This window comes from Maylandia zebra, linkage group LG2 (assembly GCF_041146795.1).
Source record: "Maylandia zebra isolate NMK-2024a linkage group LG2, Mzebra_GT3a, whole genome shotgun sequence".
NCBI lineage: Eukaryota > Metazoa > Chordata > Actinopteri > Cichliformes > Cichlidae > Maylandia > Maylandia zebra.
The window spans coordinates 6,711,709-6,729,305 of NC_135168.1; the positions used below are offsets into that span (position 1 = coordinate 6,711,709).

Genomic DNA, 17,597 nt, shown 5'->3' on the forward strand with positions numbered 1-17,597 from the left:
CAGGCTCCTAAAATCATCCTAGTTTAACAAGCACTACAATCTAGAGGAGAGCTGCACTAACAGGTGTGACTGATGAGATCTGACCTGCAAGGATACTCATGTTTATGTGTATCAGGACAAGCAGGGAAGACCTGGACATCAACTCTGTCAGGCTGCCTGAGTCCTCTCACCCACATCAGCTCAGAACTCTGCATTATCTACTGAGTCAGACTCAGAGGATCAGGGATCAGAAATTCTACAAAGAGTAGAACCAGACTTCCTGTATAGAGGTGTGTGGGCCTACTGATCCACAGTGTCAGCACAACTTTCACATCATATTCATCTCAGCACAACTAAAACATGTGACTGACCTCAGAGTTTCAAATCGACATCGTGGATTCTCCAGAAGAACACACAGCTGCTTCACTCCTGAATCCTGCAGGTTGTTGTAGGTTCCACTCAGGTCCAGCACTCTGGGATACGAGGGGTTGGACTTCAGCGCTGCTGCCAGATAATCACAGCTGATCTCTGACAAATCACAGTCCTTCAATCTGAATAAAAAATGAAAGATGTAAGTTTATTAGACAAAGTGTGAGCTTGAAATCATTCAGTGTTTCATCATCTGTTCAGAGCTGAAGAAGGTTCAGAATGTAGAAGTTTAGAAAATGGAAACTCCAAACAGCTGAAGCCAACAGGAAGCAGCTTCAAACAAACAAGAGAAAAAAATGAATTTTTCACATTGAAGTCGTACATTTATCATAAAGTTGTCAAGTTTTGCCGTGTGAAATAACAAAACTGAACAGGAATCCTCAGAGTTGAACCCTCTGCACAGAGGTTCAGGTTCCTCTTCAGGTCCCAAAGTGCAGAACAACAAGGTTTCAAACAGCTTCGTTCCAGCAGCATCAGCCACAGAAATGCAGAGATAATTCTTTGGATCTCTTGGTTGTGTTGTATGATGCTGTGTTTGCATATCTGGTGTCTGTGTTGCTTTGTGAGGACGGATCATTTACTGCAGCTCCAGATAAACAGAGCTGGACCTGAACCTGGTAGCTTCACTTAGAAGACACTTGTGACGGGAACGTCAGGTCAAAAAAGTGCCCCTCCGACAGCCAAACCCATCTGTTCTCTGATTGGATAGTTACATTTGTGATTGACATGACATTGACCAATCAGATGAAAGGAAGAAAAATAGGGTCAAAATTCGTACTTGTAACTTGCAGGGGTTTTTTTTGGCTAAGTCCACACACAAATCTTTTTTACACACACACACAAATCTTTTTTACACACACACACAAATCTTTTTTACACACACACAAATTCTTTTTACACATACAAAGTTTTTTTCACGCACACACAAATCTTTTTTTTTTTTTTACACACACACAAATCTTTTTTTACACACACACACAAATCTTTTTTACACACACACAAATCTTTTTTACACACACACACAAATCTTTTTTACACACACACAAATCTTTTTTACACATACAAATCCTGATTTACAAGTACAAAATATTTATGACCACATTTTGAGCCCATACAAATGTTCTGCAGACGAGTCCATGCGCTCACAACAAAGCTCAGTGTGGACGACGCTGTGCACGCTCCAATGCTGATTGGTTAGAAAGTGGGCGGGAACAGGGAAGAGAGCGACAGCAGTGTTCAGCACAAACACGAAGGATCAAAGAAGAAGAACATGACAAGCTCAGATGGAGGCTGCAGTGGACACTTTTCATTGTTTTAACATTCGCTTTCACTTCAGCTTCACCAACAACAGCACAAGCAGAGCAGCCCACTGACTGCGTGGCCGTGACGGCGCCCCCTGGTGACTGTAAACCACTACAACATGTAGACGGCCGTCTGCTGCTCATTTCTTTGCCACCATCACAGGAGCTCTTTATCATGTTCTTCACTCTCATTGGTTCTTTGTGTGCTTGTTTTTTAGAACAGTAGTCATTGTGATTGTTCAAAGAAGACAGTCAGCTGTGACTAAATGTAGCTCCTACAGCAGTGATTGGAATAACTACTGAAGCTAATCCAGTATCAAAGCTCAGGAATCAGCAGCTCCCACCTCGTTTTCTTTGAACAACTATTTTTAGCTGCTGTGTTTTTGTGTTTCTGCGGACCTCAGACATCCTGCTGCTCTGGAGAACTGAAGCTCTAAAGGCTTCAGCCTTTATCTCCAAGAAACAAAGCTGATCATGGAGACCCAGCAGGTCAGCTGATCTGTGGACAGCACCAGCATCTTTAAGTAAGTCTGAGAGGTGAGCAGTCTTTGGAAGCCTTTACTGTCTGATAGTCTCAGAGCAGGATTTGGATCATTATTTGGCTTTTCTTCTATTATTATGTTTAGTTTCTGCTTCACAGATATTCTCTGAGATGTTCTCTGAAATGTTTCCCACTGTTGGACAAACTTTCACAGTTTCTTCATAAAGGAGATCTCCTGTGCAGTCCATCTGTGATAATATGTTAAACACTGAATTATGATTCATATCTGAATGTACTGACTGTTAATTATTGATGAGAACATAATCAGTAAATATAAATATGTTTGAGTTTGGCTTTGATGAATCAGAATAAAAGTAATAAAATAATGATTTTAGAGACAGGCCGAACTCAGGCAGGCTGACAGCCTGTGTACAAACAGACTTCAGCCATATGAGAGTGAGTGTGAGTGAATGAGAGCACACACAGGACACTCTGATCTCTGAATGTGTGTGACGCAGTGAAAAAGAGGATTGTACTGGATATACTGTGACTGACAAACAGAGTTTAAAGAGAAAGGTGTTTGGATTAAAATGGATTATGCTAAAGTGAACGCGCTAATGAAATCTGAACTGACTGAAATGTGAAGTGAAGATAATTCAGATGTAAAAGAGAGAGAAACTGATAATAAGGTGGGGCTGGAGATCAAACACCTGATTGGTTGAGTAGATATCAGATCGACAGTTTCACAGTCTTCCCTGTGGATTATAACTTTAAGAAAATGTGACATTCATCAAGGAATCCTGCTCTCCGGATTATTTCCATGAACACTGATCTGGATCACATCTACAGTGCTGGAAGTGCCCGTCTCACCACCAACCTCTCTGTGCACATTCACTTTTCAACCCTTTGTGAGACACTAAAGGTGTAAATCTGAGTATTTATCTATGTTAGTGCGAACACCTCTAATAGGTTGGTTTAGTCTTTCCAAGTCATATCTTCCCTTAGATCTGCGGTCCAGGCTCCTAAAATCATCCTAGTTTAACAAGCACTACAATCTAGAGGAGAGCTGCACTACCAGGTGTGACTGATGAGATCTGACCTGCAAGGATACTCATGTTTATGTGTATCAGGACAAGCAGGGAAGACCTGGGGCCTGTTCTTCGTACGTCGCTTACTACATCCAAGATCAAACCATCGCGCTAACCGTGAGCTCGCTAATCCGGTTCCCCGAACACACCTGCTGTTGACGATTAGTACAGCTGGACGCAGTAATGTGACATCACTGGGTGTCGTAAAAGGGGCTACGCATCGATAGTAGAAACATTGATCGGCGACCCGCTGATTGGTCGGCGAAAATGTCGAAGGGGCGTGCTCGGTATTTTCCGGCAGCAGAGCAAGAACTCATGAGTGAGGGATTTCAGGAGTTTCAGAGTTTAATTAAAACGCAAGAGAACACTGCAAAGGCTGCAAAAGCAAGGAGAGAGGGCTGGCAGAAAGTTGCTGACAAATCAAACTCGTAGGTAATTTAATAATAATAATAATAATGGATTGGGTTTATATAGCGCTTTTCAAGGCACCCAAAGCGCTTTACGATACCACTATTCATTCACTCCCACATTCACACACTGGTGGAGGCAGCTACGGTTGTAGCCAGGCTGCCATATCGCGCCATCGGCCCCTCTGGCCAACACCAGTAGGCGGTAGGGTAGATCTATCATATGACACTATATTGTCCAATATCATATGGCATTATATTATATTATAATATGTTATATTATATCCCCTTTCACATTAGAGCCACAACAGGACCCACAAGAACATGGGAACAAGTAAAAGTGGAATACAGGAGTATTCTACAGAATGGTAATATTTATCTCTTAGATTGCTTTGCGTCTCTTGGCAAGGTAATACTGGCCTGTAATACTCTGTTAGTTTGTTCATAACAGCAACCAAGAAAAGGGCAGAGCAAAAAAAGACAGGTGGTGGTCCTGCACCCCCTCGTCAACAAGTTGGTTAAGTGAATAATACCCTCAAGGGAAAATCGATATCTCTCTATGAGCACACTGTCGCGCTGAGCTAAAGGATCCTGTCTATCCCGCAATATACGCTGAATTCTGAGGACTCTCCTTATCAATCTTGCACCTTCCACAATGGGCTGCTCGCGTATACGGACAGGACATGGCTGCGACAGGCTTCCCAAATCCACCTTCGCTTTTATAGCCGTGGTCTCCCATCTTGATTACACGGAGTGATTTACAATTACTACTCTGAAATATGAATTACATCTGTAATAATCACATACATGTAATAGAATGTTAATAGTTCATTTCCCTTTTTTAGGAAATGACCTGTATGTATCTGTGTGACATCAATAAAAGGATCAAGTGCTGCATTATCTTTAGTTACATTGATGTTATTTATTTATGGTGAAACAGTGGTGGAATATCGCTGTTGCTTTCGTATAAATGAAGCGGACATACCTGAGTGGCCGCGATCTAATCCTGTTTACATAAAGTAAACCTGCTCCCGAGCAGGTTTACGCTTACGGCTCTGTTGCTATGACAGCAAGTCCCGGATGAGCTTCGGGGAACCGAACGATCCAGGATCACGCGAAATCGTCAACAATCTCATCCAGCTAACTTACTTAGCGAGGTACGAAGAACAGGCCCCTGGACATCAACTCTGTCAGGCTGCCTGAGTCCTCTCACCCACATCAGCTCAGAACTCTGCATTATCTACTGAGTCAGACTCAGAGGATCAGGGATCAGAAGTTCTACAAAGAGTAGAACCAGACTTCCTGTATAGAGGTGTGTGGGCCTACTGATCCACAGTGTCAGCACAACTTTCACATCATATTCATCTCAGCACAACTAAAACATGTGACTGACCTCAGAGTTTCAAATCGACATCGTGGATTCTCCAGAAGAACACACAGCTGCTTCACTCCTGAATCCTGCAAGTTGTTGTAGGTTCCACTCAGGTCCAGCACTCTGGGATACGAGGGGTTGGACTTCAGCGCTGCTGCCAGATAATCACAGCTGATCTCTGACAAATCACAGTCCTTCAATCTGAATAAAAAATGAAAGATGTAAGTTTATTAGACAAAGTGTGAGCTTGAAATCATTCAGTGTTTCATCATCTGTTCAGAGCTGAAGAAGGTTCAGAATGTAGAAGTTTAGAAAATGGAAACTCCAAACAGCTGAAGCCAACAGGAAGCAGCTTCAAACAAACAAGAGAAAAAAATGAATTTTTCACATTGAAGTCGTACATTTATCATAAAGTTGTCAAGTTTTGCCGTGTGAAATAAAAAAACTGAACAGGAATCCTCAGAGTTGAACCCTCTGCACAGAGGTTCAGGTTCCTCTTCAGGTCCCAAAGTGCAGAACAACAAGGTTTCAAACAGCTTCGTTCCAGCAGCATCAGCCACAGAAATGCAGAGATAATTCTTTGGATCTCTTGGTTGTGTTGTATGATGCTGTGTTTGCATATCTGGTGTCTGTGTTGCTTTGTGAGGACGGATCATTTACTGCAGCTCCAGATAAACAGAGCTGGACCTGAACCTGGTAGCTTCACTTAGAAGACACTTGTGACGGGAACGTCAGGTCAAAAAAGTGCCCCTCCGACAGCCAAACCCATCTGTTCTCTGATTGGATAGTTACATTTGTGATTGACATGACATTGACCAATCAGATGAAAGGAAGAAAAATAGGGTCAAAATTCGTACTTGTAACTTGCAGGGTTTTTTTTTTTGGCTAAGTCCACACACAAATCTTTTTTACACACACACAAATCTTTTTTACACACACACAAATCTTTTTTACACATACAAAGTTTTTTTCACGCACACACAAATCTTTTTTTTTTTACACACACACACACACAAATCTTTTTTACACACACACAAATTATTTTTACACATACAAATCCTGATTTACAAGTACAAAATATTTATGACCACATTTTGAGCCCATACAAATGTTCTGCAGACGAGTCCATGCGCTCACAACAAAGCTCAGTGTGGACGACGCTGTGCACGCTCCAATGCTGATTGGTTAGAAAGTGGGCGGGAACAGGGAAGAGAGCGACAGCAGTGTTCAGCACAAACACGAAGGATCAAAGAAGAAGAACATGACAAGCTCAGATGGAGGCTGCAGTGGACACTTTTCATTGTTTTAACATTCGCTTTCACTTCAGCTTCACCAACAACAGCACAAGCAGAGCAGCCCACTGACTGCGTGGCCGTGACGGCGCCCCCTGGTGACTGTAAACCACTACAACATGTAGACGGCCGTCTGCTGCTCATTTCTTTGCCACCATCACAGGAGCTCTTTATCATGTTCTACACTCTCATTGGTTCTTTGTGTGCTTGTTTTTTAGAACAGTAGTCATTGTGATTGGTCAAAGAAGACAGTCAGCTGTGACTAAATGTAGCTCCTACAGCAGTGATTGGAATAACTACTGAAGCTAATCCAGTATCAAAGCTCAGGAATCAGCAGCTCCCACCTCGTTTTCTTTGAACAACTATTTTTAGCTGCTGTGTTTTTGTGTTTCTGCGGACCTCAGACATCCTGCTGCTCTGGAGAACTGAAGCTCTAAAGGCTTCAGCCTTTATCTCCAAGAAACAAAGCTGATCATGGAGACCCAGCAGGTCAGCTGATCTGTGGACAGCACCAGCATCTTTAAGTAAGTCTGAGAGGTGAGCAGTCTTTGGAAGCCTTTACTGTCTGATAGTCTCAGAGCAGGATTTGGATCATTATTTGGCTTTTCTTCTATTATTATGTTTAGTTTCTGCTTCACAGATATTCTCTGAGATGTTCTCTGAAATGTTTCCCACTGTTGGACAAACTTTCACAGTTTCTTCATAAAGGAGATCTCCTGTGCAGTCCATCTGTGATAATATGTTAAACACTGAATTATGATTCATATCTGAATGTACTGACTGTTAATTACTGATGAGAACATAATCAGTAAATATAAATATGTTTGAGTTTGGCTTTGATGAATCAGAATAAAAGTAATAAAATAATGATTTTAGAGACAGGCCTAACTCAGGCCAGCTGACAGCCTGTGTACAAACAGACTTCAGCCATATGAGAGTGAGTGTGAGTGAATGAGAGCACACACAGGACACTCTGATCTCTGAATGTGTGTGACGCAGTGAAAAAGAGGATTGTACTGGATATACTGTGACTGACAAACAGAGTTTAAAGAGAAAGGTGTTTGGATTAAAATGGATTATGCTAAAGTGAACGTGCTAATGAAATCTGAACTGACTGAAATGTGAAGTGAAGATAATTCAGATGTAAAAGAGAGAGAAACTGATAATAAGGTGGGGCTGGAGATCAGTGAAGGGCATGTAAACACCTGATTGGTTGAGTAGATATCAGATCGACAGTTTCACAGTTTTCCCTGTGGATTATAACTTTAAGAAGATGTGACATTCATCAAGGAATCCTGCTCTCCGGATTATTTCCATGAACACTGAGCTGGAACACATCTACAGTGCTGGAAGTGCCCGTCTCACCACCAACCTCTCTGTGCACATTCACTTTTCAACCCTTTGTGAGACACTAAAGGTGTAAATCTGAGTATTTATCTATGTTAGTGCGAACACCTCTAATAGGTTGGTTTAGTCTTTCCAAGTCATATCTTCCCTTAGATCTGCGGTCCAGGCTCCTAAAATCATCCTAGTTTTACAAGCACTACAATCTAGAGGAGAGCTGCACTACCAGGTGTGACTGATGAGATCTGACCTGCAAGGATACTCATGTTTATGTATATCAGGACAAGCAGGGAAGACCTGGACATCAACTCTGTCAGGCTGCCTGAGTCCTCTCACCCACATCAGCTCATCAACTCTAAACAGGAATGAGCAGCTCATTTCAAAATAAAATTGTAAAGAAAACAAACAGAGCTCATAAACTGAAACTGATTTCATTTTTCAGCTGGAACATTTTAGTTGTTCCTTTTTCAATACATACATAATTATATTTACAGTAAGTCTTATCATTCCCCTTTTCCCTGCCAGTCACCGCCAATGTTCCCTCTAATGTTTCATGTGTCTGAGCGAACACAAAAACTCCCTGAGCGTCCCTTGGACCACTGTGAGCAACAGCAGACGTGTGCACTGTGGTCACGCCAGCATCTTATCCATCCAAGTTACATGGTTTATTAAAGTAATCAAATTACAGCATTTACATTTATGTTAGACTACTTTTAATTAACTGCTTTAGCCCACTTACAATGAAAATTAAAAACAACCTTGTTCATGACCTGTAGCATGTTAACACTATTGGAAGTAAAAATAACTTGAACTCCAATTTTGAAAACACAACTTTATTTTTTCTATTTTTATAAAGCTCTGACTTGTATTATGAGTCTGTGGTCTGGGAGAGAGTCTGTAACTCTGTCTGCAAAATACAGTAAATAATGACCAATGTTGGACAATTAATTATATAGTTACTTCTTCAAAAAAGTTACTGGGTTTTGCAAACAAAGTTTGTTGCAATAAATACTGAATACTATCGTTGTTATAAACAACAATACTATTCAGGAAGAAAACCAAACATTGCAGATATTTTATCATAGCTCAGGTTTTACGCGGCCGATCAACACAATTTAAAAACTGGTATAAAGTCCACACTTTTTCCCTCAGTTGCTCCGTCTGTCCTGCTCACATCTCCAATGGTTGTACACGTTGTCATTAACGTGGCTTCACCTCATCATCAGCCACTTTGCTCGCTATAACACCATTGTCGGCACATAAGGACGCTGTCACAGCCTGTCAGCGACGTTGATTAGCTGCGTATATACGAATGTGAATCGCATCATTGGCTGGACTACGGGATAAGGTGGCATCGTTCTAATCCCATATGGGAGCAGCCGGTCACTGACTAACACTGCAAAACAGAATTGTTAAAGATTTAATTTTTATTTCAATTGAGATTTGATTTTTTTTTTTGTGTGCAACACAGATTTTCTGTGTGCAGAGACCGTGCCAGCAGCGCGCAGTTGCACGACCGCAGCTTAGAGGGAACATTGGGCACCACCACAGTTCACTTCAACAAAACTTTACTTCAGATTTGTTTTCATGTTTTGATCCAGTGATGAGAGCCTTTTCCCCCATGTCCAGTCCTTGTACTAAGCTAGGCTAAACATGTCCAGGGCCTGTCTCTGTGCAGCTTTTAATCTGATGTTAATAAGGTAGAAATGGAGGAAGAAGAAAATGACTTCATCAATCAACATGCAGCTACCAACCCAAATGGTGAGGTGGTGGTTAGTTATTACTGTGGTTTATGATCCCCTACATTATCCTACATTCAAATATATTCTCCAGCTACAATAGTGTTTGTGTTCCTAAAAGGATTTCATGAACGTGTTATTGTTCATGTCACATCTGCATGAAACAAAGAGGAAGTGAGGTTTATCCTTCATGATCACAAACTGTTCCAGCATGTAAACCTGAGATCTGTGTGGAGCAGCTGACCTGTACGATGTGCTCAACACAAACATTATTTACCATCAGTTACTGTGTGGCTGAACCACGTGGGTGTATGAAACATCGCTTTCAATTTTAATAGCACATGGCAACATTCAGACGTGAATCTATACAGTAACACTTTGATTTGTTACAGTGAGGAGACTGTTGAAGGAACGATGAGGGGAAACTGTAACAGCAGCAACAGAAACCAGGAGACAAAGCTGAGGTCTGGGTTCCTCTATGCTACACACAGCCTCATGCTCCTGGACTTTAGTAAACACATAAATGTCTCCAAGTACACTTACTTCAGAAACTCTATTAAACTCATTACAAGTTTACTTCAGCTTTAAATTACTCACAACATCAGCACACATGAGTAAACAAAGTAACTCACAGCTACTGTTCACGTTTAGTCATCTTTAATACAAATATACCTCATTATTATGAATCTCACAGCTACCTGCTCATTGAACTGAACAATAATTCTGTTTGACCATTAAAACAAAATATGTGACTGTAAAAAAATCTTCAGACAGTAATTAAGAATCTCCTAAGCAATCCAAAGATAAAGAAAAGTTCACCTGCCAATTCTATAAAGCTTGGTTGTTTGTACAATAATATCATTTAATGATATGTTTGGATCCTGACCTGAGAGTTTCCAGTGTACAATGTGGACTCTGCAGTGCAGCAGACAGAAGCTTCACTCCTGAATCCCGCAGGTCATTGTTACTCAGGTCCAGCTCTTTCAGACTAGAGGACTGGGAGTTGAGAACTGAGGACAGAGCATCACAGCTTCTCTCTGAGAGGTTACAGCCACTCAGTCTGGAAGAAAACAAACAAACAAATTAATTAAATCAGTCAAATGAAACATTTTTAATGCCAGCATGCAATACAATTATTGGTTAACTAAATAGCTTCATTAAAACACAACTCTTCTTCTATAGCAGCACTTACTCCTTGTAAGCTCCACCTGCTCCACCTTCTGAGTCAGAAGACATGAAAACAAACTGTAAATCTAGTAGAAACATGATTGGAAATCTTCTCAGATCCATTTGTACATTTAGAGCCTGATCCTGAAATATAGCAGCACGGACATTCACAGCAGCAAAGGGTTCTTGCTGATCTGAGCTGGCTTGGCCCTGGCTTATTGAAGATTAAAGAAAGCGGAACCAGCTGTTCAAACCCCCACAAGGCTGCCCGCTGTGACTGAAACAATGGGACGGGTCGTAACTTCTCAAAATGGGCTCATTGAACGCAGCACGGATAAGATCTTGAAGAAGCTCATGGCGGTCGTGAGTTCTCAGACTTTGTTCTTTGAGCGCAAAACCGATAACCTCTCGGAGAAGCTCGTGGCTCTCCAACGGGAGATTGAGAGACGAGTGACGGACTGTTAGATCAGCTGTGAAATTGACATGCAGTTGTTCGCACCAAAGAAAACCACCATCATCTCATGCGGCTAACATACCGGCGCCAGCTGTGGTCTCAAGGCTGGAGCTGAACAAATCTCACCCTGCTAACAGACGGTGTTTAGACTGTTCCTTCCCATCCTAAGCATGCTTATCCCCTCCCGGTGCAGACGGTGGGTCGAGCGGACCAGCGCAAATGCTGCAGGCCCGGGTGCGCTGTCTACACCGGCTGTCTCTCACCTTTTACCCATCCCTGTTGCTTGTCATGTGTTTCTATGGCGCATTAAGAGTTTTCATGTGCTCTGCACTAAGGTCATTTTTTGTCGTCTGTTCTCAAACTGATCTCCCTGTTGGAGCTCAGTTTGGGAGGAGTTCTTTTTTCTCCTCATCTTTCCTGATGTTGTGCATTTTCTGCTGTTTGGTTCCGGGTCGCTGCTCTAGCGGCTGACCGGCCAGCTACCTAGCCTGACCCGTCTCCCCAATGTGATGTTTGTGTATTGTATGTACGGTTGGAAAGCTCAGTATCCTAATTGCCCCTTGAAAATAAATACAGTGTTCTGAATCTGAATCTGAAAAGATTACAGAAGACGACTCTGTTCAGTAAATATTACGCTCATACTGTCAAGAAATACCAAAGGTAGGTAAAACTCTGGTTGTTGCAGCCATCCAGTATGACATGCTTTGTACTGTCCTGCTGCAGTTTGTGACACCTGGTTGATGAGTTGTGAAGGATGATGAAACAAACACTTCACTCAATGTTTGTCTTCTAAACTGGATGTAATTTGGGCAGCCGATAGTTTTTCTTAATCTATCCCAGCTGCAAATAGGAACACAACAAATAAATAACTTTACCCACTTGGATCCTTATCATTCAAGATTGTGAAGAGATTCTCTACTCAGAGAATACTGGTGATGTTAGATGAGAGAGATGGAAGATGATGAAGGGGAAGAGTTTTCACAACTTGAGGCCTTTTGTTTTCACTGTATAGGACAAAGAAGACAGGAAGGGAGGGAGGAGTGAGGAGAATAACACACAGGAAATGGTGTTGGGCAGACTCAAACCAGGCCCTGGAGTCACGACTCTAACCTTCAGTGCATGGGTCACCTGCTCAGCCAGGTAAGCTACAGCAGTCAGCAGTGTGTGAGTTAATTTGAAGACAATGATGACTATAAGTCAGGTAAAAAAAATACTATCATCAACCAACAAGGGGAAAACAGTGAGCTTGAATGGCCAAGCTTTGACCAAGTGTGGCTCACTCCTCGGTCTTCTTGCACAAGGAGTGAACCACCCTGCATGGCCATCAATGTGGTGCAACCAAGGCCATCATACAGTACAGGCCATCCAAGCTGATTTTAACTTTTCCTCCCAGATACCACCTTAGAAATCATCTAGATTAGGATATGTTGGCTGTTCTAGATCCAATCACAACAAACAGAGAGCTGTTGTGTGTCCAAGGTGAACAGGAAGAATATATACATGCATAAAGTCAATAAAGTCAGAAGGTTTGCTTTAGACTGTGCTGCAGTTTATCATCAAAGACAAACAGGCACCATGCTGCCAACAAATGGCATCAAGTCTGACTTGAGGTTTTTTGTTCTTTTTTTTTAAATCAAGATTAAATTTTATAGCAACCACAGCAGAGATGACCAGGGAAGGTGTGCTTGAGGGGATATAGCTACAACAGCTGGTTTCAGACTGAAGATGAACTGAGGTGCTGCACCCAAGTCTGCAGGTTCAGGGAGGGACAAACATCTGCTGCAACCAGATTGGAGTGAGAGGAGAGAGCAGGCCAACAACAACAAAGAAACAACAAACACACTGTGGAAGACCGAAGCAGAGTTTAGTTTAAAGTGGAACTAAGGATGTTTCTCTGGCTGCCAGGATTCACTGAGTAATTCAAATGCTTTCTTTAATGCAGGACCCACCATGCATGTAAAAGCAAGTGTTTCACCAACATTTGTGACTAAAATAGACCTGCAGTAGAAATGTATCTAGGAGCATGCATGTGAATATAAAGTATCACAACATCAGGCACATGCAGCCTAAGTGTTTAAACAAAGACTGATAACATAACAGCAGCAGTGATGATCAGTTTATGGTGAATCCAGTGTCTCGAGTTCTGGAGGCATCAAAGAGGTCACAGTTGTATTGGAGAAATCCCAAAACTTTAGGATACAAATTCATACAAAGACAGAAAACCTGGTGAAATAAATTACTGACACAGTTGGATGTTAAAAGTAAAGACATGAGTACAAATGTACTCACAGAGCTTTGTTGGAGGCTTTGACCACTGGCAGCAGCCTCAGAAGAGCCTCCTCTGAAGCAGAGTATTTCTTCAGGTCAAACACATCCAGATCTTCTTCTGAGGACAGTAAGATGAAGACCAGAGCTGACCACTGAGCAGGAGACAGTTTATCTGTGGAGAGACTTCCTGATCTCAGGGACTGTTGGATCTCCTCCACTAGAGAACGATCATTCAGTTCATTCAGACAGTGGATCAGATTGATGCTTTTCTCTGCAGACAGATTCTCACTGAGCTTCTTCTTGATGTACTGGACTGTTTTCTTATTGGTCTGTGAGCTACTTCCTGTCTGTGTCAGCAGACCTCGTAGGAGAGTCTGATTGGTCTGCAGTGAAAGACCCAGGAGGAAGCGGAGGAACAAGTCCAGGTGTCCATTTGGACTCTGCAAGGCCTTGTTCACAGCACTCTGGTGGAGAGATTGAAGTTTTAGTTTGTTAAATAATTTAGATTTCTTGGAGGTTGTTTGTTGTTGTTCCAGCAGATTGAGTCCAGAGTTGATGAAGCTCAGATGGACATGAAGAGCAGCCAGAAACTCCTGAACACTCAGATGGATGAAGCAGAACACCTTGTCCTGGTACAGTCCTCTCTCCTCTTTAAAGATCTGTGTGAACACTCCTGAGTACACTGAGGCTGCTCTGATATCGATGCCACACTCTGTCAGGTCTGATTCATAGAAGATCAGGTTTCCTTTCTGCAGCTGATCAAAAGCCAGTTTTCCCAGAGACTCCATCATCTTCCTGCTCTCTGGACTCCAGTGTGGATCTGTCTCAGCTCCTCCATCATACTTGACCTTCTTCACTTTGGCCTGAACCACCAGGAAGTGGATGTACATCTCAGTCAGGGTGTTGGGCAGCTGTCCTCCCTCTCTGGTTTCCAGCACATCCTCCAGAACTGTAGCAGTGATCCAGCAGAAGACTGGGATGTGACACATGATGTGGAGGCTTCGTGATGTCTTGATGTGGGAGATGATGCTGCTGGCCTGCTCCTCATCTCTGAATCTCTTCCTGAAGTACTCCTCCTTCTGTGGGTCAGTGAACCCTCTGACCTCTGTCACCATGCCAACACAGTCAGGAGGGATCTGATTGGCTGCTGCAGGTCGTGTGGTTATCCAGAGGCGAGCAGAGGGAAGCAGTTTCCCCCTGATGAGGTTTATCAGCAGCACATCCACTGAGGTGGACTTTCTAGGGTCAGTTAGGATTGTAGTTTTGTGGAAGTCCAGAGGAAGTCGACACTCATCCAGACCATCAAAGATGAACACAACCTGGAAGTCTTCAAAGCTGCAGATTCCTGCTTCTTTGGTTTCAGTAAAGAAGTGATGAACAAGTCCCACCAAGCTGAACTCTTCCTCTTTCAGCACATTCAGCTCTCTGAAAGTGAATGGAAATATGAACTGGATGTCCTGGTTGGCTTTGTCTTCAGCCCAGTCCAGGCTGTATTTCTGTGTTAAGACTGTTTTCCCAATGCCAGCCACTCCCTTTGTCAGCACTGTTCTGATTGGTTCATCTCTTCCAGGTGAGGCTCTAAAGATGTCTTCTTGTCTGATGGTTGTTTCTGGTCTGTCTGGTTTCCTGGATGCTGTTTCAATCTGTCTGACCTCATGTTCATCATTGACCTCTGCAGTCCCTCCCTCTGTGATGTAGAGCTCTGTGTAGATCTGATTCAGGAGGGTTGGGTTTCCTGCTTTAGCGATGCCCTCAAACACACACTGGAACTTCTCCTTCAGGGTGGATTTAAGGTTACGATGACAAACTGCAGCTTGAAGTTCTGAATGAGAAGAAATATGTAGAATATCTTTTGAAAGTGGAAACAAACACTTAATTCTAAAAGAATGAATCTTTAAAACACGTTGCTCCATCTCATAAGACATCAGTAAATGTTCATTTATCCAGCAGCTTAAATCTTTAGATAAATCCTCTTACGTCTCTGCAGACGGTCAGCCAGCTCCTCCTGCTTCATTCTCCTCAGGAAGTCCACTGTGATCTTCACAAATGCCTCTCTGCTGCTGCTCCTCTGACTCTCTAAGCATTCTGGGTAATCTGGACTCAGAACCTTCTGGATCTTCTTCAGCTCGTTCTTCACAAAAGTGATGATGTTGTCCTCCAGCAGCTGGAACAGAATATTTATGAATGAGCCAATCAGACTGAAATCATGGAGCCAAACATCAGATCCATGTTGGACACACTGACGATCCACTGGTCTACAAAGAGCAGCATGGAGATGACTGTGAACAGAACAGATGTAACAGTAGTTGTTGTACATGTACAGACCATAAATATGGAGTCCAGCTGTGTTTGATGCTGCTGGGCAGACTGACCACTGGGAACCTCTGAGCTCTGCTGCTCCACTCTGTGGAGGAACCATGAAGGATTAGATCCACACAGGATAAAGATCCAGGAGTTTCTGCTCAAATAACTTCATCTGAATCAAGTCTGTCAAGTTTTAAACTCTCAGATTGTGAACATATCAGTAATTTTCAGTCTGTTTTCATGGACGTCCTTTCAGTGGTGATGTCAGGGATGATTTTGAAGAAGCTCATTAAACTGAACCATCAGCAGATCACTGCTCCAAAACCAGAACATGATCCGAGTCTCCCTCCATCACCAGAACACCAGCTTTACTAACGTGGTAGATCAGTGTAGTACAGATCAATAACTGATGAGTCATTTGATCAAAATCACTGAGTGCTTCACGTCTGACCCTCTGATGCTTCTGTAGACATTTTGCATATTTAATGAATGTCTGACAGTTTTACATTCATTCTATGAACACAGTGGAAATGTTGTGTTATAGTCTCCATGTTGTTTCCAGCATCATAAATTCTTAAGTTCAGAAAATTTGATTCTTTCTTCACAGCTGAAAAACAACAACATTTATTCTCTATTGAAATCTGCATCGTCCACTCCAAAGGTCACAATCTGAAGGTAACATCTGGTTTTGTTCCCTGTGGTTAACTCTGAGCATCAGTATGGTGGGATTTATCCACTACATCCACACCAGGTCTGGACCGGTCACTCCTCACAGACGGACAGCTGGACCCTGCAGACTGTGACCTCTGACCTCTGCAGACACAAACATGATTGAAGCAGCTGTGATCACACAGACTGCAGATAATGCAGCTGTTTCCTGTCAGTAACATCCTCTTAGATTAGAGTTCAGCTTTTTACAGGAAAACTGGACAAAACTGATTTTTGTTACAAACTCATTTTCATTTCCTCTCAGCTCACAAACACAGTCAGACAATCAACCAGAGTCAACACTGATTATAATGTCAGTGCAGAATTATTTCTGTTACTCAGTGAGTTCAGCTCTCTGACCTCGTTGCTCCAGGTTCACCACTGAACTCTGGATTATAACCTTTGGACCGGTCACTCCTCACAGACGGACAGCTGGACCCTGCAGACTCTGCTCTGTCCTCCTCTTCCTCCATCATCATCTTCAGTCAGTCTGAGAGGTAAACCACAAACACTCAGTGAGTTCACATTAACAGGAGGAACTGACCTCTGACCTGTCATGTGACCATGAAACCAGGTCAATATGTCTGTAGGTTCAGTCATCCAGGTCATGTGATCTAAGGAGCTTGGAGAGAAAAGAGACGTCTTTAAGTTTCTGGAAGACGTTTCATCTGAGAAGCTTCTTCAGCTCTAAAACCAAACGGTGGAGAGTCCCAGATATTTAAACCTGAGAGGGAAAGAAAGCATGTCGCTGACCCACCACTGATGTTATTTCAAGGAGGAAACTGAGAGCCTTTGCACCAGGAGCACAAACATCAGCTCCAGCAATGATCCACTGATGTGTTTTTATTCCATGTATGAATGTTGTTATTGACAGAGATGACGTTTGTGTGTCAGTGATGCAGTGACTGTTGTTGTTACCTGTACAGGCTGGTTAGACTCTATGAAACAGATCATACAGATCTCTGCATGTTAGAAGAGACTATTAAAGGTCATGAATGAGACAAAGGCAGGGAGGCGTCCTTTACAGCTAAACAGCAGAGTGAGAGAACAGCCAGCACCTCTACATTTATCACATTATACAGCACATGTATGATACTGACAGGGATGAGAAGAATTTAGTGATTCTGATCCCATCATTGATATTACTTATTGATTCTCAGTAGCTCTGCTCTGACAGTCACCACCATCACTGAGCAGCATATCAAAGACATTTGTGCACATTAACTGCATGTTGTGGCTCAAATGTTTGTGCATGTTGGAGGCA

The 17,597-nt window shown here is 42.5% G+C and overlaps 2 protein-coding genes and 1 long non-coding RNA gene across 3 annotated transcripts in view; all 3 read right to left on the reverse strand.

Annotated features, from left to right (window-relative positions):
- LOC143413219 (uncharacterized) overlaps positions 1-4,170 on the reverse strand; it is a 332,604-nt gene extending 328,434 nt beyond the window's left edge. The window contains exon 1 of the mRNA XM_076875976.1: positions 3,337-4,170. The gene's annotated coding sequence lies outside the window, so the exon portion shown is untranslated. The remainder of the gene's footprint in view (positions 1-3,336) is intronic.
- Positions 1-15,721, reverse strand: part of LOC112432151 (NACHT, LRR and PYD domains-containing protein 3-like) — a 199,134-nt gene extending 183,413 nt beyond the window's left edge. Inside the window, exons 1-6 of the mRNA XM_076888780.1 lie at positions 15,647-15,721; positions 15,299-15,485; positions 13,343-15,143; positions 10,319-10,492; positions 5,079-5,258; positions 351-530 (exon numbers count right to left, since the gene is read on the reverse strand). Of these exons, the coding sequence (XP_076744895.1) occupies positions 351-530; positions 5,079-5,258; positions 10,319-10,492; positions 13,343-15,143; positions 15,299-15,485; positions 15,647-15,649 (2,525 nt within the window). The 5' untranslated portion in view covers positions 15,650-15,721. The remainder of the gene's footprint in view (positions 1-350; positions 531-5,078; positions 5,259-10,318; positions 10,493-13,342; positions 15,144-15,298; positions 15,486-15,646) is intronic.
- Positions 15,722-16,381: 660 nt separating this feature from the next.
- Positions 16,382-17,597, reverse strand: part of LOC112432149 (uncharacterized) — a 499,305-nt gene continuing 498,089 nt past the window's right edge. Inside the window, exons 3-4 of the long non-coding RNA XR_013100390.1 lie at positions 16,694-16,823; positions 16,382-16,438 (exon numbers count right to left, since the gene is read on the reverse strand). This is a non-coding gene — a long non-coding RNA (uncharacterized LOC112432149). The remainder of the gene's footprint in view (positions 16,439-16,693; positions 16,824-17,597) is intronic.